The following is a 25,162-nucleotide window of genomic DNA, read 5'->3' on the forward strand; positions in this document are numbered from 1 at the left end:
GGGGCAGGAGCAGCAGCAGCAGGAGGGGCAGGAGCAGCAGCAGCAGGAGGGGCAGGAGCAGCAGCAGGAGGGGCAGGAGCAGCAGGAGGGGCAGGAGCAGCAGCAGCAGCAGCAGCCGCAGGCCGGGGCCGGCGCTCTCTCCCCGTCATGGTGCCGCGGCGGGTGTTCGTGGTGGGCGTCGGGATGACCAAGGTAGGTGCTGATCTCTTCTGCCAGTGGTTCTGTGATTCTTACCCCCTCACCTCCAACTGCGTTTTAAATAACTTTTTTCTCTTCTTGCTGCGTGTGGTGGGATGGGACGAAATAAAAGGTGACAGGCTCTGTTCTGTCAGTTGTTTTTATTGGGCTGGGTCACAGAATGCAGCTTGGGGAGCTGTTGGGCCTCACCTTGAGCTGGTTTGAGGTGCCCTCAAGGAAGGAAGGGCAGCCTGGAAGAGACAACCAAAACTTGTCAGACACCGTGTTGCATTTTAAGCGTTTTATTATTATATCTTTTGGATATGTATCCTTTCTTAGTGATGGTACATCCACTAAATCTTGTATACCTTCTCGAAACAATAGCCTGTGCTTCCAGTCTGTGTAATCAGTGCCACAGACCGTGCCTTTCATTTTCAGAAGTGGATTATCCCAGCTATAAGTTTAGTGTGGTTTGAGAAGTTGTCAGTACTCTTTCCCCCTCTTTATTAGCCCAAGAAACCTCTGTCGCTCTTACAGACTTTTCCAATGATCAATTCACTGACTGATTTTTCTTACGAGCTTCAGTATGAAGGTTCTCTACCTAAATTAAGGAAAGGAGGCACTGCGGAAAGTACAGCTAAGTGTTGTGAAAGATTGGAGTTGGGGAGGTAAGCGTAAGGAGGTAGCAAATTAACTTTTATATACTAACAGTGAATGTCAAATAATTTGTAAAACTATAAGTAGTGTGAGGATTTCTTTTAGCAGTGATGCTTTTTGTTAATAATGTAAAAATGCAGAACATGTATTTGTTGGTGGACTTGAAAGGGTCATACTACAAGAAAAACAGAAATACCAGCTCTACTCCAGTGGTGAGAGGTAGGGTATGATATGATTTGTAACAAAATGGAATAAGGCTTTGGAAAAGGAACCTTACATAAATAAAATTCCATACAAAGAACAAGCATGTTCTTGTTCTCAATAGGAGTATAACAACATAAAGTGAAAGGGAAGTATGTATCAAAGCCTTAGTGAAGACTATGGCATGTGTTATAATGAATTGGTGAAGGTGACAGTTACTCTCTTTCACACCCACCACCCACAAGCTTTGGACAGGGTTATCGCCCATCTTCATACAAGCCTTGGGTCTTATTTAAGACTGAGAGGAATGATCCTCAGTTTCCAGAAAACTATGCTGTTTTCTGTTCTTGGCCATCACAATGTCTGGCAGTAGTCCTTGGGAACTGAGCAGATTTTGTCCTTGCACTTTTGGGTCAATTGAATGAAACTGTTTGCTTTATTTATTTAAAACTGATTGTTCACAAACCTGTTTCTAAGTTAAATATAAAGCTTTTAACTGTACCAATTTGAGCAAAAGATATATTAAATCTCACTGTGATTTGTTCTTGTTCTTTTTTTTTTCTCCTTTTTTTTTTATCAGTTCACAAAGCCTAGCGAGAAGAGTACTGATTATCCTGAGATGGCTTTTGAGGCAGGTAATTTAATAATAAAGCAAGCATTTAGTGTGATTGATAGTATTTAAAGTCTTTTTGTTATACATATGGAAGAACAGATACTGTTCAGTAAATAGTTGCATATAAAAAGCAAATCTAAAACTGATAAAAAAGAACACTGGCACAAAATCCATAACTGACCTGCTCAAATCACTGCCTTCCAGTAGTGAGGTCAGAAGGGTAGGTTAAATTCGAATTGGATGCTTAAATAATTTCTTACCTACCTATATTATTCAAACACTCTTTGATTGGGACAAACAGCCTTTGTGCATGAACACAAAATTGATAGCATGAAATTTTTATCAAGGAGCTTGTTCAGAAGTCAAAATACTGCAAAATTGTCCTTAGGAGAGTTACGATGAAAGACTCTCTTAACCATTTGCATCACAGGATAAGGAATTTTATACCTCTTTTGTTTGTGAGTTTGCTTGTTATGTTGCTGTGAGAGCTGCATTTTTTTTTTTCTTCAACTGTTAAACTTTTTTTCAACTTTTAAACTTTTTTTAGGCCAGAAGGCTTTAGCTGATGCTGGGATTCCTTATTCAATGGTGGAGCAGGCATGTGTGGGTTATGTTTATGGTAAGTAATGTCATTTGATTGGGATGTGACATCTGTGACATTTGCAGACATCTGTGTGGATAAAGTTTTATTTACATCTGTGTGGATAAAGTTTTATTTACATCTGTGTGGATAAAGGGTGGGGGATCCCATCAATTTCGTGTTATAATATTTAATTGTGTCAGTTTATAGAATCGTCTCATAATTTTTAAAAAATATTTCTTGTGATGATAGATCGATGTCTGTTTATTTGTGGAGTTTACAGAAAAGGCCTTGACTCTGTGAAAGTCCTGCTCAGCAGTAAGGAAAACACCCTTCTATTATCAGCAGTTTTCAGCACCAATTTGACACATAGCCCCATAACAGTTACTATGAAGAAAATTAACTTGATCCCAGCCAGACCCAGCACATTCTCCACCCCTTATTCCATACCATTTATGTCATGCTCAGGTCCCTATCCAGTATAACCTCATTAACCCTCACCCCTCTTCCCATCCTTCATTACCATTGTTTTATTCCCTTAGTCTATAGATCATCCCTGTAAAATGTCCACAAAATATCCACTGAGTTCGTTTAGTCCATGAGTCACAAATGAGTTTTTTAGATAAAAATGCGACTTAACCAATGTTGATGGCAAGGTCACCCTAGGACTTGCTACATGGAGGAAATGTATGTATGGAGGGTTGGGTTAGAATTGATTTGGACTTATTTACCTTTCTGCATCCCCAGTCCTTGTGTAAAGGAGATCCTCCCATCTAGTCATGAGATTCAGAACCTTACTAAACTCCTGCTCAGAGAGGGTCTAGGTGTGGCAGGATCCAGTTCTAGTCCTGGACTGGACTAATTGTTGGCTTATGGCTAAGAGATACAGAGGCTAAGAATTATATGTGTTTATAGCTTAAGGATTTTATGTGCACACCTGCTTCTCTGTGTCACTTAGCTAAGATTTCAAAATTCCATTATGATTCCCCACTTCACTTACCTTCAGTCTGGGCGTCCAGTGTCTGTTTGGTCAAGTTTGAACCCAAGGTTTCACAAAGCAGAAGCATCAGATTTTATTAAATAAATTATTTAATGGAAGGATAAAGCAGCATGGTCAGCTCTGGAGAGAGAGGCCAATAAGAACAAAGAAATCCCTGAGCAATTGTACTCTTACAGACTATTTACCTGCCCCTCACATGATGGTTCAATTCAGTAGTAGTATTTGGGTCCTCATTGGATTTCTTTCCTGTCTTTCAGATAGGTTGCTATCTTGTCTAGTTGCAGTTGTTGTTGATGGTCTGTATCCTTGAAGCCTCTGTACCTTCTGATTTATTTTGGTTCTAGAGGCCCTCTTTTGACTTACTAGGTACAACTTCATAGCAAGTCAAGGTGGAAATATACAGCTCAGGGGCTAATGCTTCAACAAATCTAGCTGCTTATGTGAAGTAAGCAAAGCTGAGCAAATAGCTCACTAATTCACACAATATTATAACTCTAAGTGATTTAGTCTATTTAAAATGTTACTTAAGCTAGACAAGTAACCTCTGCTAAAGAGAAGAGTTGTCTGGCATGCAGTCCAGCTGCTGTTCAGGGAGAATTCATATGGGGCTTCCCTGTGATCTGTTGTTTGTAAAGTTCTCATTGCTCTGAGGAGCCCCCTTGGGAGGTGTCCCAGTGCACAGGGAGGTTGTTGCCATGCAGCCACACTGCCCAGCAGGGGTAACTCAAAGAAAATTCACTTAGGCTGTCATGTTTATGGGATAAAAGTGGTGGACTTGTAGTCAAATTGCATGCAGTAGGTGAGGTATCCATGAGGCTCCTTGTACCCACAACTTTTTCATTTTCAGTGTTGCTCTGCCTGCAGGTTTCATAAAGGAGTTTTCAGTTCAGCCACAGCCCAGGCCTTTGCCTCCTTTGGAGCCTATACCAAACTGCTGCTGGTTTGGTTGAGGAGGGTTAAGTGCATCCATCTCACTGTGACTTTGGGCTTTATCTGTTACGGTGATCAGTCAGGACAGGAGAGGTGGTGTGTTGCATGGAGTTACTGGGCACCAAAGCCAGCTCAGGTTGGGTCACTGCTGCACTTTCACTGCATTTTGTAAGGCTTATCCTCTGTTAGTTTCGGTGGTTCTTGCTATCGCAATTCCTGCAAGACACAGCTCAAGTCATAGGTTACAACAATTTAGAAGTGTTTCCATTATAATCTCCACCCTTGGTTCCTTTGGGACAGGCTATACGGTTTAACATTGCAATGCACTCCATCTCTTGCTCCTAGCCTGGCTAGCAGCAATGGGTTCCTTCTATAGTAATTCCCGTAATATGCAACTGGAGTCCTGGGTTACAACAGTGTAAAGGTCTTTCCATTATAATCTCCACACCAGGACCCTTTGGGCCATGTTATAGGGGTTTAGCATTGCAGCGAACTCCTCCCCTTGCCCCTGCTCCACCTTGGGCACACCCGTGGACTGCAGTCCCTTAGGAGTGTGCCTGCCCCAAGTGGAGCCTTATCTATGAGCCACAGTCTTTTCAGGGGTATAGCTGCTGCAGCATAGACTTATCCACAGCCACAGTTGCTTTGAGGTGCACCTGTTCCAGCGGTGCGGTATCCATGGGCCACAATGCCTTTGGAGATACACCTGCTCCAGCATGGCCTTATCCACAGTCATAGTCTCTTAGAGTAAACCTACTCTAACACGGCTTTGCCCATGGCTGCAGTCCCTCCAGGGGACCTGTGCTGTGGTGGGCTTATCCATGGCCACATGCTTTGAGGTGTTCCAGCATGACCTCATGCACAAACACTGTTGCTTCAAGGTGTAACTGCTGCAGCATGGATTTACCTACAGCCACGGTTACTTTGAGATCTACCTTCTCCAGTGTGGACTTAGCCATGGGCCACAACCCCTGCTGTGGCACAGATGTAGCCCTGGCCACAGATGCTTTGAGATGTACCTGCTCTGGCATGGACTTACTCATGGCTACAGACACTTCAGGGTGCCCTGTGTCGGCTTATCCACAGATAACAGTCCGTTTGACTTTAGTTCAGACTGAGTTCCAGCCTGCACAGCAGCACAGAAACAGCAGTGACCTCCATGCCATCTGCTAGTCCAGGCACATTGCTGTTGATGTTATTAAAATGTTACCAGGCACAGCAGACTGAGATGATCAGCAAGTACAGCAGCATAGCAAGCAGTGAAAGCAAAAAGCAGCACTGATGAGCACTAGACTCTAATACACAAGTAAGGCAAACAAGCACAGAAGCCTGCTGGTTAACGGCTAAACAGCAATAACAGCTATAAATTCTATCCAGCACATTCTGATCAAACCTGTCGTTATTGCAAACCCCATGTTGGGCACCAAAAAGGGCTGTCGGGGTTTAATGCCAGTCAGCAGCAAAGCACCACAAAGCCACTCACTCGCTCCCTGTGGTGGGATGGGAGACAGAATCAAACAGCTAGAAGTGAGAAAACTTGTGGGTTGAGATAAAGACCATTTAATAGGTAAAGCAAAAGTCATGCATACAAGCAAAGCAAAACAAAGAATTCCATTGCTACTTCCCGTCAGCAGGCAGGTGTTCAGCCATCTCCAGGAAAGCAGGGCTCCATCATGTGTAACAGTTATTTGGGAAGACAGACACCATCACTCCAAATGTCCTCCCCTTCCTTCTTCCCCCAGCTTTATTTTGCTGGGCAGTATGTTGTGTAGTGTGGAATATCCATTTGGGCAGTTGGGGTTAGCTGTCCTGCCCAGCTTCTGCTCTCTGGTGGGCTGGGGTGAGAAGCAGAAAGGCCTTGACCTCGTGTAACCCCTGCTCAGCAATGAAGAAAATATCCCTGTATTACCAACCCTGTTTCCAGCACCAAGCTGACACGTGGCTGTTATCCTAGCTACTATGAAGAACATTAACTCTATCCCAGATAAAACCAGCACAGCCCTCAAACAGATTTCTAGCAGACGTGCTCAGCAGAAGCTTTCAATTTGCAGTCACTTATTGTGATGAGAAGGGGTAGTGTTAAATGACTAGTTCAAACCTTTTCAGGTCACTCCAATTCCCAGATGCACAATGTCGTTCTCAAAGCAGTCCAAATCAAGTTTCTCTTAGGGGGAAATCTGTTTCTGTTCCAAAGAGAGTTTTCCATTTATTTTCTTCCTGTTTTTCTATTAATGACTGTATTATGGCAACTGAAGTAGGGTCAGTCATCTGTAATCCCTGCAGTGCCTTCCAAGCCACATCTTTGTGATAGTTCTGTCCATTGATTCAAAATCTCTTCTCATAGAAGCAGGACAAACTTATCTTTTTAAAATCTGATGGTTTTCACACTGTTTATAAGGTTCTTGCACTGTAGATACTTGAGAAAGATACTCAAGATGGCAATTCAGAAGTTTGGGTTTACAGTTGAAAGTGGTACATGTGTTGTGGGGTTTTTTTTTTGCACATGTGTTGTGGTCTTTTTTTTGCTAGTGAAATTTGAGTATGTACCTTATTTTAACGTTGTGTCTCTGTATAAAGGTGACTCAACCTGTGGACAACGAGCTATCTATCATGGCCTGGGTTTAACTGGCATTCCTATCATTAATGTTAACAACAACTGTGCTACTGGGTCAACTGCTTTGTTCATGGCCAGACAACTAGTAGAAGGAGGTGAGTTGTTTTGCTCTGGGGCTTGGTAATACATATTCTGTGTTTCAATAAAAATAACTTGAATGAAGAACAGAACTAGTGAATACGTGAGTACTCTGAATTGTAGATGTCCTATCCTCATAGGCAAAAACAGGTAAGTAAGTTTTTTCTGGAGGGATTGTTTGAAGTAGTGCAGAACAAGTTGCATTATAGTACTGCAAGACGTCATCTTGCTGGATGAAAAGGAGAGAAGAATCAGCTAAAAAGCTTTTGCACTTTTAAAAAAATTTTTCATTTTAACTTGAAGTTAACATGAATATTTGACTAACACATTGTTGGAAGGGAGGGGAAGAGAGCAATGCCTTGTGGCAGACTATGCTTTGAACTGACAGATGAGTGTTTCCTTTTGTTTCTCTAATTCCTTTGTGGACTTTGATAATTTCTTGTACTTAAATGCTGATGTTTCTGTAATGGAAACTATAGCAACACTCCATATGACTTTTTCTGGTATTTGTTGCAGAGACATAAGTGCTAGGTGATTTAAGATAATTGCTGTCAAACAAACAGTTTAAAAATAAACTCAGATCCTGTAGTGATCTCTCATTCTTCAGTATCAGTATGTTTGTATGAATACTATTCCCATCACAACTTGACTCTCTTTCAAAAAAGAAGAAAGGAGGAAGAGCAGCTGGTAGGTGTTCACGTATATTTCTTATAAGTGAGTAGTTGTCAGTACATACTGTCATTTATAATAACATTGTGTTTTAAATAGCCACAAATTTTATTTTAAGGTTTGGCAGACTGTGTTCTGGCGCTTGGCTTTGAAAGGATGGCAAAAGGATCCCTTGCTGCAGGTGTAAGTGTCTGAAACTTTATACGTTTTGTTGTATACGTAGATGAAATTCACTCCTCATTCTGAGACATATTCTCATAAATACCAGTTGCTTTAAAATGCTGCTGCAGGTGTTTACAAAATAAACCATTATTTTGATCCACTGAAACTTTTAATGAGTTTTATGATTTTGATTGCAAAGTACAAATTTTGTGTGGAATGCTTTAAAATTAATTTTATGTAGTATGTCATGCTTCTAGTATTTTGCCATGAATATTTTGCAGGATGAATAGGGAATAATGAAAATACCGGATAGAATATTGAAGCATTGAGCAATTGAAGTGTCTCTCTCAAAATGACACAGCAAATCGAAGAAAGAATCTGGGTCTTCTGGCTTTTGGCTTGATGCTTACTCAGTTGATCAACTAACATACTTTCCCAAAAAGTAAAGGCATCTGTAAACCTTTCTTTCTTGTCTCTTCTTTGTTTTTACTGGAGAAGAGCGTGTGGGGGTTTGTTTGTGTCTTGCCTTATGGCCCAAATGTTGTTTAACCACATAGCTATCAAATTTCATAGTATATGCAGAGGTTTGAGTGAGAAATGTTAAATTAACAACTGATTGAAGTGAGTAACATGGTTTACGATGTTTCGTTGAAGCGTCATTGAAAAAACTAATACATAATTATTTTTATAACTTAGAACTATGCTAACTGTAGGATTTAAAGCTGAGGTGAAAAATGCCTGAAGACTTCTGCTGAAAATAGTGGCTGTGATAGAAATCACATAGGAGTGATCCTTGCCATTAATCAGTGCTGTGATTATAGTGTTAAGCATTTTCTACTTATTTACTCTTTCTTATAGTTGGGAAATTATGAATGCTTCAAAACATGTCACTGAAGTGTAACTTACTGTCCAGTGGAACTGTTCAAATACCAGAAAAGACTTTATTTTGATTGAAATCCGTGGCACTTGTGTGACGATGTTGTAAAGAAAAGGAAATTATGACTTGCTTTATAACTGTTGCTCTTCTTTATAGTTTTTAGATAGAACTAATCCAATGGACAAACATTTGGAAGTTATGGTAAATAAATACGGCTTAGAAAGTGCTCCACTAACACCTCAGATGTTTGCAAATGCTGGCAAAGAACATATGGAGAAATATGGTATGCTAAAATACATTTTTCACTGCCCTCTTTTAATGAAGTTATTTAAAAAATATGTACTAGGATTTAATTTTTAAAACGTGATAGCATTCAGTGTCCTTTATTTTACCCAAGTACTACAACTGCAACATCTACAGCTAATGCATACGGGAAAACATTTGGATGAAGAGTTTATTTACAGAAAAGTCGGTAATGTGTAGGCAAACAAAAACATAAGGAGATGAAATTAAAGCTGTGATGCAGAGTGTTTGGTAATCCCCCTAACAGTATGGATTGTGCTTCTGTAAGTTCTGGGTGATAAGGTTGCTTAACTTCCTGCATTTTGTCATTGTGCCTGGATAGATAGGCTTGGGATGGAATTGTCTGACAAAAGATTTTGGCTATTTAGAATAGAACCATAGAATCATAGAATAGAATCATGAAATCGTTTAGGTTGGACAAAACCTTTAAGATCATCAAGTCCAATTGTAAACCTGCCACTGCAAAGCCAGCTGTTAAACAGTGTCCCTAAGTGCCACATCTGCCCATCTTTTGAAATACCTCCAGGGGTGGTGACTCAAGCACTGTCCTGGGCAGCCTCTGCCAGTGGCTGGTAACACTTTCCATAGAGAATTTTTTCCTAATATCCAGTCTAAACCTCCCCTGGCGCAACTTGAGGACATTTCCTCTTGTCCTGTCACTTGTTACTTGGGAGAAGAGACCATTTGATTCAATATACAGTACTAGGCTGTTGCTACTCCTTTCTTACTGCTTCACCAGACAAGTGAATTGGCTCCAAGGTAACAGGCTGGCCTGTTGAACATCTTTTATTTGCACTTAGTTTTAGATTAGTATATGGAAAACATTTAGACTTAAGGCTGCAGTTTTTCACTGCAGCTGTTTTGCAGTGATAGGGAAATGAGTATTCAAGTTTCAGTAATATAATAATACCTTAAATAAAATGCACTTGTTTCCTGTATTTTTATTAGTAAGTGTTAAATATACAAGTAGGATGTTCTGTTAGCTAAGACTAAGCCATGTTTAGTAGTCTCTATCTAATTTTTAGATGTAAGTTGAGTTCTGAGGAAAGCCTTGATAATGTTAAGTTTCTTGTAAAGGTGCTTGTAAAGGTCAAATTCTTATTACACAATATCTAAAATGCTATGTTAGCACTGTCCAGGCAAACAAAGTATTTCAACACAGCTCTCTTCCCTCTTCCAGGGACAGATCCAAAATACTTTGCAAAAATTGCATGGAAGAATCATAGCCATTCAACTAAGAACCCGTGAGTAATTGTATTGAACATACGTTGCTGTTAAAAAATTCATGCGAAACTGAGTATTATTTTCGGAAATACTTTGCAGAGTATATTCTATATTCTTTGTTATGGAAGGAGAATTATACCCAGCATAAATTCTGTATCCAGTACCTTGTATTTTGTAAAAACAGCACTATAGCTACCTAATAAATGTGATATTAATATGTCAATTGCTAATGGCTGTGTTAAAACTAAGATGGCATCTGTATGTTTTTCTTAGGTATTCCCAGTTCCAGACAGAGTACACGCTAGATGAAGTTCTGCAATCACGCAAAGTTTTTGATTACTTGACTGTCTTACAGTGTTGGTAAGGAGAGGACTTACCATTGTGAAATAAATCGTGATGTTAAGACAAAGAGGGTCAGACATCTATTTTAAAAAAAGTCTGTTTTCGTGTAAGTTAAAATGTACGGATTATTTTAAGTAAAACTTCTTGTAAATAAAACAAATGTGGGAATACTTTCTTGACCAAACACTATCTAGATACTTGTTCACTGCATAGATCAGAAAGCTGAAACAGGTTTTGTACTTCGAGGCTCTTGCATCATTCCTTATCATTTTCCAATGTGATCCATTGCTGTTACGTGTTAATTCTGCTCTTCAGCCTCTCGTGTACACTCCAGAAGTCTTATTTTAACAATGTATTATAGCCAAGTAGAAGCTTTGATTTTTTCTAAATTGAAAACCTTAATGCCACGTTTCTGTTTTGATGTCATGCTTTTCAAACGTCTGTTATAAATTTTGCTGAAAGTGTCCAGCAAACACTGATCGAACTTACTGTTTCAGTGGCATCAGCCAAAGAAAGTAGTTTTTTCATTTGTCCTTTTTGGGTTTTTTTGTTTGTGTTGGAAGATAATTCTATGGAAGATTGACATTATTTATTTAGAACGATGACTTCATTGTTTTTCTTTCTATCAGTCCAACATCCAATGGTGCTGCAGCTGCGATTTTGGCTAGTGAGGACTTTGTGAAAAAACGTAAGTTGCAGCCAAAAGCTGTGGAAATTCTAGCCCAGGTGATGGTTACTGATTATCCAAGCACATTTGAAGAAAACAGTTGTATGAAGATGGTAAGTTTACGATTCTGTATTCCCTGGTACTCCTCAGGAGCTTTTTTAATTCCTGCAAGTCCTAATAATGCTGTAGATATTCTCATGTCAGTATGCAAACAAATTATACTCTGTGGTGAATGTAAAAGTTATTTCATTTGGGCAGGTAGAGTAAGCAAAGAATACTGTTGTGGAATAAGAGAAAGAAATTTATAAAGAGGCTATCAAAACCCTAGTTTTTAACAAATTTATTTAAAGGCTACATTTTAGGCATTTTGAACAGCAAGAAAGACATCACTTTGTGCTTTCTGTTTATAAAAGTAATGAAAATTAAATAAAACTTTTACTTAGGTCTGTGTAATACAGAAGCTGAAATAACCTGATGGATATAGAAAAACCTTAACTGCAACAATTGGATCCCACTGTAAATTGACTAAAATGATTGGATGTAAGTCAAACCATTAGAATACCCAATAGTTTCTATTGCAGTTGTGTTCTGTTTGGGTTTCAAATATAGCTCTAGTTAGTTGGCTGACAGAAAAAGGTAGCAAGACAGTTTGAGGATGGTCTGAGTCGTGCAAAGGAGCAATTTGGCTTGTGAGCCAATTCCCTGGAAAAGTCTCCATGTGCCAGCAATGAGACTTGGAATGTATTACTTCTTTCTATGCAATTTATACTGTATGAATACTAAACTGTGATATGTGATACATTAAAACAAATTATGATGCCACCTCCTTAGCTTCACTTACAGGGAGTGTAGAAATAAAAATGCTAGTTATGTTTCTTTAATGACATTTTAACCACAATTTCTTCTTGTTGCAGGTTGGCTATGATATGACTAAAAAAGCTGCAGAAAAATGTTTTGAAAAAGCAGGCCTAAAACCTACAGATGTTGATGTGATTGAACTTCATGACTGTTTCTCAGTTAATGAGCTCATTACCTATGAAGCTCTGGGACTCTGTCCAGAAGGTAACAGCATCATTGGAGATCATTGTTTTACTAAAATGGAAAGCTTTAAAAATATCTTTTTATATGTTTGTATAATCAGAACTTTGAGCTGTCTATGGGACAGATCTTCTGTATTTGAAAATCTTATTAGCTAACCTCATAAGAGGGAAAACAAATTGCCAGTGTAGTGACATAAGGAAGACCTGCAAACTCTAGAGCTAGTTTAACAAATGATCATGTTAACTTGATTTCTGAAGAAATACACAAGGGAAAATGAAACAACTACATGGAATCATACTGCTAGCTTGTGTGGGGATGGCTTTTTTAAGCAAGCAGAGCAAGGACATTAAGGACTCCTGTGATCTTTCTCAGTTTTATACCTCTTTTTTAGGGCTATATACTTACCTAACCTAAGATTTCCATCCATCTTTTTATTTCCTTAAACCATTACCTCTCGTCCTGTCACTGCACTCCTTGATAAAAAGCCCCTTCCCAACTTTCTTGTAGGCCCCAAATTACATTTTGCCAAAATTAGTTTAATTTCAGTGAAATGAACGGATTTTTGCAACAGGTTAAATGGCAGTGGAGTTTAGTTCTATGTATGTAAGACAAACTATTAAAATTTTCCACTGAAGAGGTTTCTGTCTGAGTTTAGATAAGTAATGCATTGAACTGCTGCTTCGGTATTTGATCTTTTTAAGGGCTAAATGTATTCATGCTTTGCATAAATAATCATCTGATGTTATCTTTCTCCAATTTGTTTTTAACCGATTTTGAGAAAATACCACTTTCTATCACTAGATGGTGTATTAATTCTGAGCCTTCTCATTGAAACAGACGTTCATAGGTCTTCAGGAATAATTTTTATGTTTGTAGGTCTTCCAATATTTGCCTTTGAATGCTTGCCATTTATAATCATAGAATAGTTTGGGTTGGAAGGGACCTTAAAATTCATCTAATTCCAACACCCCTGCCACGGGCAGAGACATGTCCCACCACCCAAGGCTGCCCAAGCCCCATCCAACCTGGCCTTGAGCCCCTCCAGGGATGGGGCAGCCACAGCTTCTCTGAGCAACCTGTGCCAGTGTCTCACCCCTCTCATGGTGAAGAATTTCCTCCTTATGTCTAGTCTAAATCTGCCCCTCTCCAGTTTATACCCATTATAAATACAGGAAACGTGGCAGATCTTTTTTATACATCAGCATTGATAAAGTAGGCTGAAGAAGCTGGTACAAGAATAAAGGAGTAAGGGACTGGTTAAAAGGAAGAGCTGTCTGATGTAGGCACAGGGACTAACAGTCTGGAAGGCTAAGCAGTTCTAAGCATTAGTACTATGAGAGATTTTATTTACTGTCTTAAGGTCTTAAGCCTTCTCTGTGGCAAGGGCTCACATTCAGCTTGGTGTTCACCAGGACCTCCATGTCCTGAGGGTCACACACTACAACTAACCCCTCTTTTACAAAAACCATAATTATCACTGCAGTTTCATTAATAAAATAATGAACAGATTCATAATATTGATTATATGATAACACTGTATATCGACAAAACAGTTCAACAGCAAATTTAATAAAGCTTCTGTATTGAATACTGGCCCTTTTACTTCTTTTCCGTGTTATGCTTTCTTCAGTAGAATAAGCAACTCTTATTAATGTAGTTTGGATAACTGCAATCTGCTCTGTAAAATCTGTGCTGCAGTATTCCCTAGGTTTTGCCGGACATGCAGAGTCCTCAGATAGTGACAGTAGAACTGGTAGGATTTTTTTTTAAATGAACATTTTTCTTTTATACATATTGTTTTCTAGGAGGAGCACGTGACCTGATTGACAGAGGAGACAATACTTATGGAGGAAAATGGGTTATTAATCCTAGTGGTGGCTTGATTTCAAAGGGACATCCACTTGGTGCTACAGGTATGCAAAAACTTTTCATTTAGTCATGCTGGTTAGGTATGAGATACGGCTCTTGGGAGGCATAAGGTTCCCACTTTTATTTGTCTGTATGAAATATGAGGGCTTCATAAGACCAGAAGGAAGCTCCAGCATTGATTTGCATTTCCATCTAATGCAGGCATTAGAGCAGGTTGACCATGCAGGATTGCTTACCCATAAGAATTGAAGCATGAATTTGATAATTAGCACTTACTTAATTTTATGGTGCTTTTCCTTCTGTTGTCATTAGAACAACCTTCAAAACACCTTAACATTTTTCTAAATAATTGCTCAATAGTAGAACTTCCATTGAATGCAGTTTGAGTAACCATTTTCATGTGTTGTCATCCTTTAAAATTCAGATTTTGGAGATTTTTACTGCATCTGAATAGCCCGTACCGTTGTTAGCTGTAATAAAAGCTATTATCTGTTAAGCCTTGGATGTCAAAATATTTATCTGATATTTACAACAGAAGCTCAGTTAGTCACCGTTTCCCAGCAACATAGGTTTTCCTTTTTCTTTGTTTTGATTTTTGTTTTCTTTAAACTGCTATGCTTGCTTCCAAATGAGATGGCTCTTGGATAAAATTTGTTTGGAATTATGAAGATAATTCGCCTTCCTTGTTTGGAAATGAGAAGTTGTCAGAGAACTGAAGAAGAGGAAACCTTGTAAAACAACAAACCTTACTCTAAATGGCTGTAACAGCTAGATAATCTGCAGCTAGAGCAGTGGGGGAAGTACTAGGAAACTTTGGAAGAAAAACATTCTAGGTTAATGAGACCATGGCTATCTCTGACAGGATGAGTGTACTCCATGACAGGGGGTTTGGAACTGGATGATCTTTAAGGTCCCTTCCAGCCCAAACATTCACAGAATTACGGAATGACTCGAATTGGAAGGGACCCACAAGGATCATCGAGTCCAACTCCTATCCCTGCATAGGACAACCCCAGAACTTACACCGTGTGTCTGAAGGCGATGTCCAAATGCTTCTGAATATAGTCAGGCTTGGTGCCTGTTCCAGTTCTCCACCACCCTCTGAGCGAAGAACCTTTTCCTAATAATCCCTGGAAACATTCAGGGTTAGGTTGGATGGGGCTCTGAGCAATCTGATCCAGTTGAAGATGTCCTTGCTCATTTCTGGGGCGAGGTGGAACCAGATGGCCTTCCTGGCCCCTTCCAACCCAAACCATTCTATTATCCTATGGTGAGATGGAGACCAGGACAGGACCCGCTAGCTGCCTTGGCTTGGAATACGCACAGCAGAGCTGCCAGCAGCGATTGCTCCACAAGTGGCTCCCATTTCACTCAGAGGGCTTGGTTTATTATTATTACTATTACTATTACTGTTGCTATTGCTATTACTATCGATGGAGAAGCTTTTGCATCAAACACCGAGGCCATGCTCGCGATGAGTGGAGCCGGCTCGGCTCAGGGAGCATCCTTTGGGATGTTCTAGACGGCAGGGCTTTAGTTCCAGGCGCGGGGAGCCGGGCTCGATGGGCCCTACGGGCCCCCTCCCGCCTGGCAGGCCCGACGCGCGGGTACCCACGTGCGCTCTGTGCTCGATTCCCCAGGCCTGGCGCAGTGCGCCGAACTCTGCTGGCAGCTGCGCGGCCTGGCCGGGCGGCGCCAGGTCCCGGGGGCAAAGGTGGCGCTGCAGCACAACCTGGGCCTGGGCGGCGCCGCGGTGGTGACGCTGTACGGCATGGCCCCGCGCCGAGCGGCCAGGTGAGCGCCCGCCGCGGGGGGCTCCTCCGGGGCCCGGGGCACCGTGCCGAGAGGCCCCACCGTGCGGGGCCCACGCTTAAGACAGTCCCCACCTTGCACGGTCCCCACCTTGGAGGGTTCCCACCTTGCACGGTCCCCACCTTGGAGGGTTCCCACCTTGCACGGTCCCCACCTTGCAGAGTCCCCATTTAGAGGGTCCCCACCATGCAGAGTTCCCGTTTAGAGGGTCCCCACCTTGCAGAGTCCCCATTTAGAGGGTCCTCACCATGCAGTCTCCACCTTGCAGGGTCCTCACCGTGCAGAGTCCCCACTTAGAGGGTCCCCACCATGCAGAGTCCCCATTTAGAGGGTCACCACCATGTAGAGTCCCCGCTTAGAGGGTCCCCACCATGCAGAGTCCCCATTTAGAGGGTCACCACCATGTAGAGTCCCCGCTTAGAGGGTCCCCACTTAGAGATCCCCACCATGTAGAGTCTCCACTTAGAGGGTACCCACCATGCAGAGTCCCCATTTAGAGGGTCCTCACCATGCAGTCTCCACCTTGCAGGGTCCCCACCGTGCAGAGTCCCCACTTAGAGGGTCCCCACCATGCAGAGTCCCCGCTTAGAGGGTCCCCACCTTGCAGAGTCCGTGTTTAGAGGATCCCCACTATGTAGAGTCTCCACTTAGAGGGTCCCCACCTTGCAGAGTCCCCACTTAGAGGGTCCCCACCATGTAGAGTCCCCACTTAGAGGGTCCCCATCATGCAGAGTCCCCACTTAGAGGGTCCCCACCTTACAGAGTGTCCATCTTGCAGGGTCCGCACTTGCAGGGTCTCCATCTCTCTGGATGTGTTTCTGCAGGGCACAGCACAAAAAGACACACTGCTGAGCACCACTGCCAGTGCAGCATTTGTGCAGAGGTCTTGTCATTGAACACTGTCACTGTGGGTTCAGTTGTGGTGTGAACTAAGCTCGTTTTGAGCCTTGGCTGTGGTCGCATATCTTCATGTTTCAAAATCTATTTGGTTTGGACTATTTTTTCGCCCCATGTAAGGAAGAAATTGCACTGTAAGTTAAAATTTGCTTAACAGTTGGAACTGTTGTGTACCTACAGTGCTGCAGATGTGTACAGAGATTATACCTTACGCAGTGCCTTATTCCTGATAAACAGCATGCGCTGTGAGTTGTAAGTTGTTGAAAAGATAACAGCTCTCGTGATTTCCTGTAAGGAGAAGTCTAATGTTTTCACGAAAAAAGGCAAACTAAACAAAAAAAAAACAAAACGCACCACACTTCCAAGTACAGAAAAGACCACATTAAAATGAATTAATTGAAACTCAAGGTTTGCCAAAAAAAGCAATACATCCATGGGACTAGAGATACCCACTGCTTTCACTGCTAAAATTGTTACTGGCTTGGTTTCACGAATAATTGCTTTCAGCTGTACGTGTTGCATGTGGTATTCTAAGTCCTTGTTAGAATTCAGGCACTTTACTTGTCCAGTCCTGGCTAAAGAATCTGGACTTGCAATTGGAGCACACACTTCAGAGTGAGAGGAGAACACTGCTATGAAGCTGTCTTGCAATCTGCAGTAGTTTTGTGCTAGGATGGACAGGAATTGAGAGAAAATACTGAAAGTTTACAAATATACCAGAATTTCAGAAGATACTTTTTTAATTCACTGTTGCCTTTATGTTTTCATTTTTGACTTTGCTTAGGAAGATTGAGCTATTATTTCTGGGTTTTAAAGCTTGATGCCAGTACTTTCTATTTGCTCTAAAAACCTGTTAACAGGAAAATTTATATACTGGATTTCCAGAAAGAAATATTTCTCTCCCAACTCACATTTGTAATGTCTGCTTTATCTAGGCCTGCACAGCTCCTGGGAGGTAACGAGAGAAGCAATTGAACTTTGAAAGGCTGCACCAATAACTTTCTGCAGTGCAGTGTCAGAAGTGATAATAATCCTATCATTTCTGTGATCCTGTAAGAGGTTAGACCGTACGAGAAAATAGTGTGATCCAGGGGTAGTCAGGTCTTCTCATGGATTCTCTTCAAACATGCTCAAAAAACTTGGCAATGGATGGTGGTACACAGTTTTAAATCAGAGGGGGAAAGGCTGTTATAGGGAATAAACCAGTTTCCATTGCTTTGAGCTTTGTCTTTAAAAATACTGTAATTAATGGAACAGGGAATCTGTTACTGTTTGTATACAGTTAACCTTGAGGTACTGCTAGAAGTAGTGCCATCCTGTCTGGAAGAGCTTCCATAATTTCAGGAAGAAACTAAGTCTAGTCTACTACAGCTCACTTCATCTTTGTTGGTAGTGAGAATTTTTAAATTCTTTTTTGGGTGCAACTCAAAGCAGAGAAATCTTAGCAATACTAGTTTCATCTCGCATTAGAGAAGCTTAAAAACCTACCTGATGCAGGGAGTTGCACTAATGTATATCAGACTTTGGAACGAAAGAGCACGGCTAATCCATTCAGATGCCTCTTATGTAATTGAATGATATTGCGTATTGTGTAATTAAGAGAAAAGTGATATTTTATGTTTATGAAGAGACTTTGTACGATTTTTTTCTACAGCAATGCACGTAGACTTAATCATCAGATTCAGATCTAGCCTGCAATTAGTGGCTTTAGTAATAGCTGCCAAGAAAGTACATTGGGGTAAATGACAACAGGACTCGATGCATTTTGGATTAGTCTTTGAAACAGTTCTGCTTTTTATTTTGACACCTTAAAATTTTGCATCCTATAAGCACAGCCTTGGTTTATCAGCAAAATTGATGTGTCTTGTTCAGATGTCGTCTTCTTTGCTGTTGCCACCCTAAGGAAGAGAGGATTTGTTTTGCTCCCCAACTTCTCCAAAAGTTATTTCTCTGAGATGGTGTGTGTTCTCCTCTCTCTTGTGTGGCAGTAGTGATTGCTTATTTATCTTAACAAGATTAATGGTTTACTTCTATTATAAAATTAATGTCCTGTCTTTATGTGCAAAGCAGTCCAGATACTTGAAGTGCTTGTAATTCAAGCTGTCAAACCCACCAAAGACCAAGCTTCACTTCGATATCCTGTAGTTGCTCTATACTGCTGAAGTGTTTTGGTGTGGCTGCTCTTGCTGGTATTAGGCCTCTTCATGATAATTTGAAGATGCTGAAAATGTGATTAAAGGTGTGTGAATGAGTGGGTTTTTCATTTCAGCACTGACCGTATTGAGGCTGTGCCTCTCAACGCAGCTGTTGATGGATTTAAGTCATATTTGGTCTTCAAAGAGATTGAAAAGAAGCTCCAAGAGGTATTTGACCACTTCTTTCATACACGGTTTTAATTTATGACAGAACATGTGTGAAACCTGATGGGGAAATAGTAGCATCACTCAGTTCTATAGTACTGGTCATTGAAACAAATGTTACAGCTTTGAATTCTGCTGTGTCAGATCTTTGGGTGCTCTGCCATGGTTTGAAATTATTTTTTTCAGAGAGTTTCTACCTGCATAAGGGCATTTCAGTAAAGGCAAGTTTAGATTGAGTATGAGGAGCTTGCTGACTAGCATAAGAAACTTCATGTTTCATGTTTTGTAAGTGTTATTAGAAATAAAAATCACATTTTCAGACTTACATCAAGACAAGACTGTTAGGACAGTGGTTGTTTTTCTTAGCTGATAGATTTTCGTATGCGTAGTTATAGTTTGGGAGGAGGAGGTTGTTTGCTTGTTTTTAAATTCTTAGTAAAAGAAAATAGATATTTCTGTGTTAGTAGAAAGGGTGAAGGATTCTAAATTACTTTCTGTTAAATTAAAAACATTTTAAAATTATTTTTAAGTAAATGAATAACTTGCATGTTACATGGTCATTACAGGAAGGAGAGCAGTTTGTCAAGAAAATTGGTGGAATCTTTGCCTTCAAAATAAAAGATGGTCCTGGTGGGAAAGAAGCAACATGGATAGTAGATGTGAAAAATGGTAAAGGATCTGTGGCAATTAATTCAGGTCAGTACTATTTTATTATGTCATTGTAGAAAACATGTAATGAATATAAATTCGTATTCTGTTTAAGCTGTGGTGATCTTGAGCAAAAGTGGTTAAATACTTTAATTTTAAACTTGTCTTATTACTGACATTTTTAATCCATGATGTTTCTGAGCAGGAATTAAACATAGTCTACTCTGAATTCTGTCTAGATAATTGCATGTTTTCTTAGAGGCTCCAGACAGATCTGTTGTATGACTTTTACAGGAATCGGAATTTAAAAAATTCAAGCCTCAGTGGTTTGTTGTCTTTGTTGTGTTTATAGGTGGTAAGCCAGTTTGTTACTTTTCCTCTGCAGCTAGTTAAGCAATAAAAATTAACTGATTTCAATATAGTACCAGCTGACATAAACTTCGAATTCAGTTTTGGAAAAGACAAACATAAATAAGACACAGACTGGGTAGTGGTGGGGAACCCTGTGAAAGTATTGGAAACAAAGAATTTGTACCCTTGCTGTGAAAATGTCTTGTCATGTATCTGGAGTCATGCATCCTAGTAATGTAATTAAAAAGCCAAAGACAGTAGTCTGTCCTCATAATCTCATATGTCTGTGAACCTGCATCCTAAAGCTTTTAATTAAAAACACGACAGGGAATTTGATTTGGAATTCATTGATCTGAGTTATTACAAAAAGAAAAGCACTTTTTTCTGTTGTATGGACACTTTTTTATCAGAGAGTTAAGCTTAATAATACTCAAGTGTAGGAGAAGATGTGTGCCGTTTTTAGCCCTTTGGTGTAATGTATCTATCAGAGATAATTAAAACAATTTTTCAGCTTATTTCTTGTAGGAAGTTACTAAACACTTATAGATTTGATTTAATTCAAATGAGTGCTTTTAGAATGCACATGTTGTTCTTGTTGAAGGAGAGGGCAGGAAATGCCTGAAATGTCAGTGATTAATATTTTCAGAGTGTCACGGGGGAAACCACATTTATTCTGAGTTAATCTTAACACCAGCAAATTTAAGCTTGCTAAAACTTTAGGCAGTGATCAATGCTTGCTGTTAGCATTCTGTCTGATTACAAGCAGATTATTATTTCTTTTCAAGGAATGATTTTGCTTAGCGCCTTTTAGAGAGGTTCATCATTCTTCAGTGTTGGGTTGGCCAGTGTTATGAGGTGGCACAGATGCCTGTTGGCTATTGAGTGATCTCTTGCTGCTATTTTTATTTGTACGTACTTCAGGTACCATTTTGCTAACCTGTAGTGTCAACAGGTTCTTCACGGAGTTGTGGTGTCTATTACAGTTCCATCCCTTGGTTTAAATCTTCATAGTCAACTCTGTCTTACAGATAAAAAGGCGGATTGTACGATTACTATGGCTGATGCTGATCTGTTAGCTCTCATGACTGGCAAAATGAATCCTCAGACAGTAAGTATAACAAAGATGAGAGGAAAATAGGACTGACTTGTTTGTCTGTTTGTTTTGAGTGTGTTCAAGTTTATTTTAAAAAATCCCCTCCAAAACTGCCATGGCTGACCTGACAAGAGACAATTCTCTGAACGAATTGGTAAAAGTAAGAATAGTCACGAGACTTTTGAACAGCTGCATCTTATCTCACATATCCTGCAGGAAATCTAGAAAGGGATATAATAGTGCTTGATTTGTAGAGGAGAGGGAGGAAAGTAGTGTTCGCACGTTGGCCCTGTTTTTGGAGGGCTTTATGCCTATGATTATTTGGTTTTTTATTCCTTGATGTGTCAAAAGCAGCCATAGTGTACAAGTAAACTGGATATTTAAGTTAATTTTAAGTTTCTATTTTCTACTTCTAAATTTGAAACGCTCTGGGTAACATTTTTCTAAGATCTTTTTCACCTGGTAGTCACAGGGTAGATAAGAATTTTCACAAACTAAAGTGCATCTAGGAGAAGTTTGAGGGGTAAAACACATTGTAGAAATGTTGTGATGTACATGTAGGAAATTCAGAAGCAATTGTAGTTTTACATCTACAATTCGCATATCTTAGTGCACGCAGTTCATCATGCTGTTCATCTTTTTATGAGGTCTGGAGGGAAAAACCCATATCTTCAGCATGTCAGCTTCACAAACTAGTTTTGTAAAATTGAATTAATCAGTGACGAAACCAGTGATAACCCAGGGGCGGATCTGAGTAAGAAATCAGTTGTTGCATCTGCTGTGTACACAATTGCTTTATTGTCTTCAGCTGAAATAGTGGACTTTTATTCTATGAACTGTCATCACCAAACTGTTAGGTGTTCTGCCCTGCTTTTTATACAGTTTCATTATTGTGATAATTGAAGAAACAGGCAATACTGAGTTTATTTTCTTTAGGTATTACAAATATAATAACTTCCTCAGTTTACTGTTGTACCTTCTAGTGTCAGCAAATACATCTGCTGGTGAATGTTGAGGTGTCTCCTAGAACAATTGGAATAATAAGACTGCAGGCCAGGACCTGCACATACATCATAGCCTGTAACTTCAGTGAGGAGTACATTTTGGGTAATATGTTGTATTGCATTTCATGTTATCTTTCTTTCTTTTTAGGCATTCTTTCAAGGCAAATTGAAAGTTTCTGGGAACATGGGCATGGCAATGAAACTTCAGAATCTACAACTTCAGCCAGGCAAAGCTAAACTTTGAGCTTAGTGGAGTGAATAGTCAGTACTTGATATTCATGACAAAAAAATAGAATAAAACTAGATGTTATCAATAATGTGGCACAGACTGGGTTTGATTGGACCTCTCTCACCTAAATTCTGTGGTGAGAGACTTTAATTCTCCTAATGAATTCCATCAGTTTCTCTATGGCAAAGATTTTTAGGATAAGCTTGAGGCACTAACTCTTAAAAATGGTAGATGGTGGACATTTGTGACAATTTTTGTTGTAATCAATATGAAAAGAATTATGAAGCTTAGAGTTGAATGAGGCTGTTTACTGTTGTTCAGTTCAGTCGGGGAGGGAGTGAGGCAGATTATAAATTGTTTGACATATCGATTGAATGAGTTGCATTTTATTAGAAACTCTTATTGGTCATACAAATGCTTTCAGGCTTCCATTCTAACAAATTTGCTGCTTCTTACATTAAAGTGGTCTTGTAAATGGGATCTCTTAACAACACTTTTTAGAACAGGCTTTAGGAATTTGCTATGAAATACTTTTCTTATTACTACTTTGGAATTAAAACATAAACAAGGTATCCGGAAATAGGCAAGAACCAGAACGTTGCTATGAGATTCACAGGATTTGATAATACTTCACCTTGAAAAAGGATTATGTTTGCCAGGAGAGCTCAGAGGGAGTATAACAAGTCTTTTACCTGTTTTCTCCTGAGAATATCTGGTGTTGATCATTATGAAATTCTTATCAGTAATGTAAAAGCTTTAACTTCTGTTTTGGGAAAATGTATTCTGTTTTGAAGTTTAATAAAAAAATATACTTTTCCTGTTCTTCTGCGTGTCTCCTCCTCAGATTTGTAAGCGTGGATTTAATGTGAAAGCACTGAATTGACTAATTTGTTGTCGTGAAGGGTGCCTGCAGTCATTCATTTTTTCCTCCTCAGGCACAGTCAATAGATACTCCTTAAAGTGTATTTCAGTCCTGTGTATACACCTCACATGCTCGTATATGTGGGGCATGACTGGGGAACTTACCCATAAACTTTCATTTTAACTAAAACCGTAATGAAAATGAAGTGATTCAAGTCAATCATTCTACTTACCTAGTGTAAATTGTTAACAGACTGTTGAGCAGTAAGAATGGCTGTACAGAATCAGACCAAAAACTAATCTAGCGCACTGTATTTTCTGACTGTTCATACCTTGGAAGGAATATTAAGATGGCCTGAAATACGTTCCTAGCTGCCAGTGTTTTTAATTTTTTTTTGCAGCTCACAAATTGGAACCAGAAGTGATGCTTATGTGTATAAAGCTCTTGATGGATGGTCTCTCGTGAGTTTATCCAGTCCCTTTTTGAATCGTTGACAGCTTCTTAACTTGGGTCAAGAATTACTGTAGGTTACTGTCACATCATGTGGAATTAAATTTATTCCCTTTTATCTTACACATTGCAGTTTTATTTTATACCTCTTAGTTGCTTCTTGTTTATTTGGAGTTATTTTTTACTAGAAGAAATGGTGAACAGCTTTGAAGCACTCCTCATGTTTACAGTCTTGCCCTGTGACCTTTAGGCTTCATAGTTTAAAGAAGAGGACATTTTGTTCAACAGTGTCACATGGAGAGGCCCTTATAACCTTTTGGTGATCCGCGTATCCTTCCTGTGTGCTGCATTCTGATTGTCCTATGTTAAGACATGAACATTTTCTGCCTTTATTTTAATTTCCACAGCTGCTTTTCTGTCCACTACTAGTTTTCAGCCATTTTCTTAGATACCTTAAAATTGGGGCTTCATTTCTTTCATTTTACTTCAGTGCTGATTTCTGCACTGTGAAGTTGAAACTTTCTAATTCCATAAGCATTGCTTTGTTTGTACTGAATTTATCTGTCTTTTACTGTCCAGACCCTCAGTGTTCAGACCTACTTGCAGCTTCTGCGCTCAACCCTCATCTTTAATATCTGGATGAATCAACTTTTATCCCCACACTGTTCATCTTCTTTTCCAAAGCATTAGTTTGGTGTTGAATGGGACAGAGATGGCCTTGCTCCACTGAAAACTTCTTATAACACAAACGGGTCACATGAATCGGGTTTCTTCTTGTGTACTTGTTTATTGACTCACCCTAAGAATCGTAGTAGGTAGGAATTGTATCTCTCCAACAAAAGCAAGTTTAGCGCTCTACAAAATAACATTTCCTAGTATATCCACTACTTTTCCCTGTATTCTTGCTGTTTGGCTTGTGGGTTAAAACAAAGGGGAATTACAGGATTGCAGCAGTAATTCTGTACTCAAAACATCTGGTTCCTCTGCAGAGTTGCATATACACCATTACATTAGCAAGTGTTGTCCTCCTTTTGAATCACCTTTGGAGTTTGTTTGCTACCAAGGGAAAGCAGATCCAAGCCTGAGGCCATGGCCTTCAGAGAAATCTCTGTTTTATTACAGAGCCAAGACTTTCAGATGTGACCACCTGCAGATATGATGTCGTCATAACAGAAAGATCCCAGATTCCTAATGGATTGTAGCTAGAGGGAGTAACGCGGAGGTTGGCACAGCCTACCTTCTCTGCTTGGAACTAAGAGAGCTAGTCAATTTTTTATTTCTCCTTCTGCAGTATTTAAGAAGCTGGAGTAAAGGACCAAGCCATGTATTTACCTCATAGAATCATTTGGTTGGAAAAGACCTTTGAGATCATCAAGTACAACTGTACCTGTCCACCACCAAACCATATCCCTGAGCACCTCATCCACCCATCTTTTAAATACCTCCAGGGAT

The 25,162-nt window shown here is 39.9% G+C and overlaps 1 protein-coding gene across 1 annotated transcript; it reads left to right on the top strand.

The window, feature by feature from the left end:
* Nucleotides 1–70: 70 nt before the first annotated feature.
* Nucleotides 71–23,221, top strand: SCP2 (sterol carrier protein 2). The gene is made up of 16 exons (XM_069863139.1): nt 71–192; nt 1,616–1,670; nt 2,196–2,267; nt 6,736–6,867; nt 7,638–7,702; nt 8,715–8,841; nt 10,042–10,105; nt 10,359–10,445; nt 11,057–11,207; nt 12,009–12,156; nt 13,941–14,048; nt 15,645–15,798; nt 18,983–19,076; nt 19,640–19,769; nt 21,101–21,180; nt 22,318–23,221. The coding sequence occupies exons 1-16, from the start codon at nt 148–150 to the stop codon at nt 22,411–22,413; spliced, it is 1,608 nt and encodes a 535-aa protein (XP_069719240.1). The 5' UTR covers nt 71–147; the 3' UTR covers nt 22,414–23,221.
* The last annotated feature ends 1,941 nt before the right edge of the window (nt 23,222–25,162 follow it).

Source organism: Phaenicophaeus curvirostris, chromosome 8, assembly GCF_032191515.1.
Source record: "Phaenicophaeus curvirostris isolate KB17595 chromosome 8, BPBGC_Pcur_1.0, whole genome shotgun sequence".
In the NCBI taxonomy this organism is placed as follows: Eukaryota; Metazoa; Chordata; class Aves; order Cuculiformes; family Cuculidae; genus Phaenicophaeus; species Phaenicophaeus curvirostris.

Coding starts and splice junctions, on each gene's coding strand:
- SCP2 (XM_069863139.1), top strand. CDS start 148: ATGGTGCCGCGGCGGGTGTTCGTGGTGGGCGTCGGGATGACCAAG. Junction 193..1,615: donor TGGGCGTCGGGATGACCAAG/GTAGGTGCTGAT, acceptor TTTTTTTATCAG/TTCACAAAGCCTAGCGAGAA. Junction 14,049..15,644: donor ACATCCACTTGGTGCTACAG/GTATGCAAAAAC, acceptor TCGATTCCCCAG/GCCTGGCGCAGTGCGCCGAA.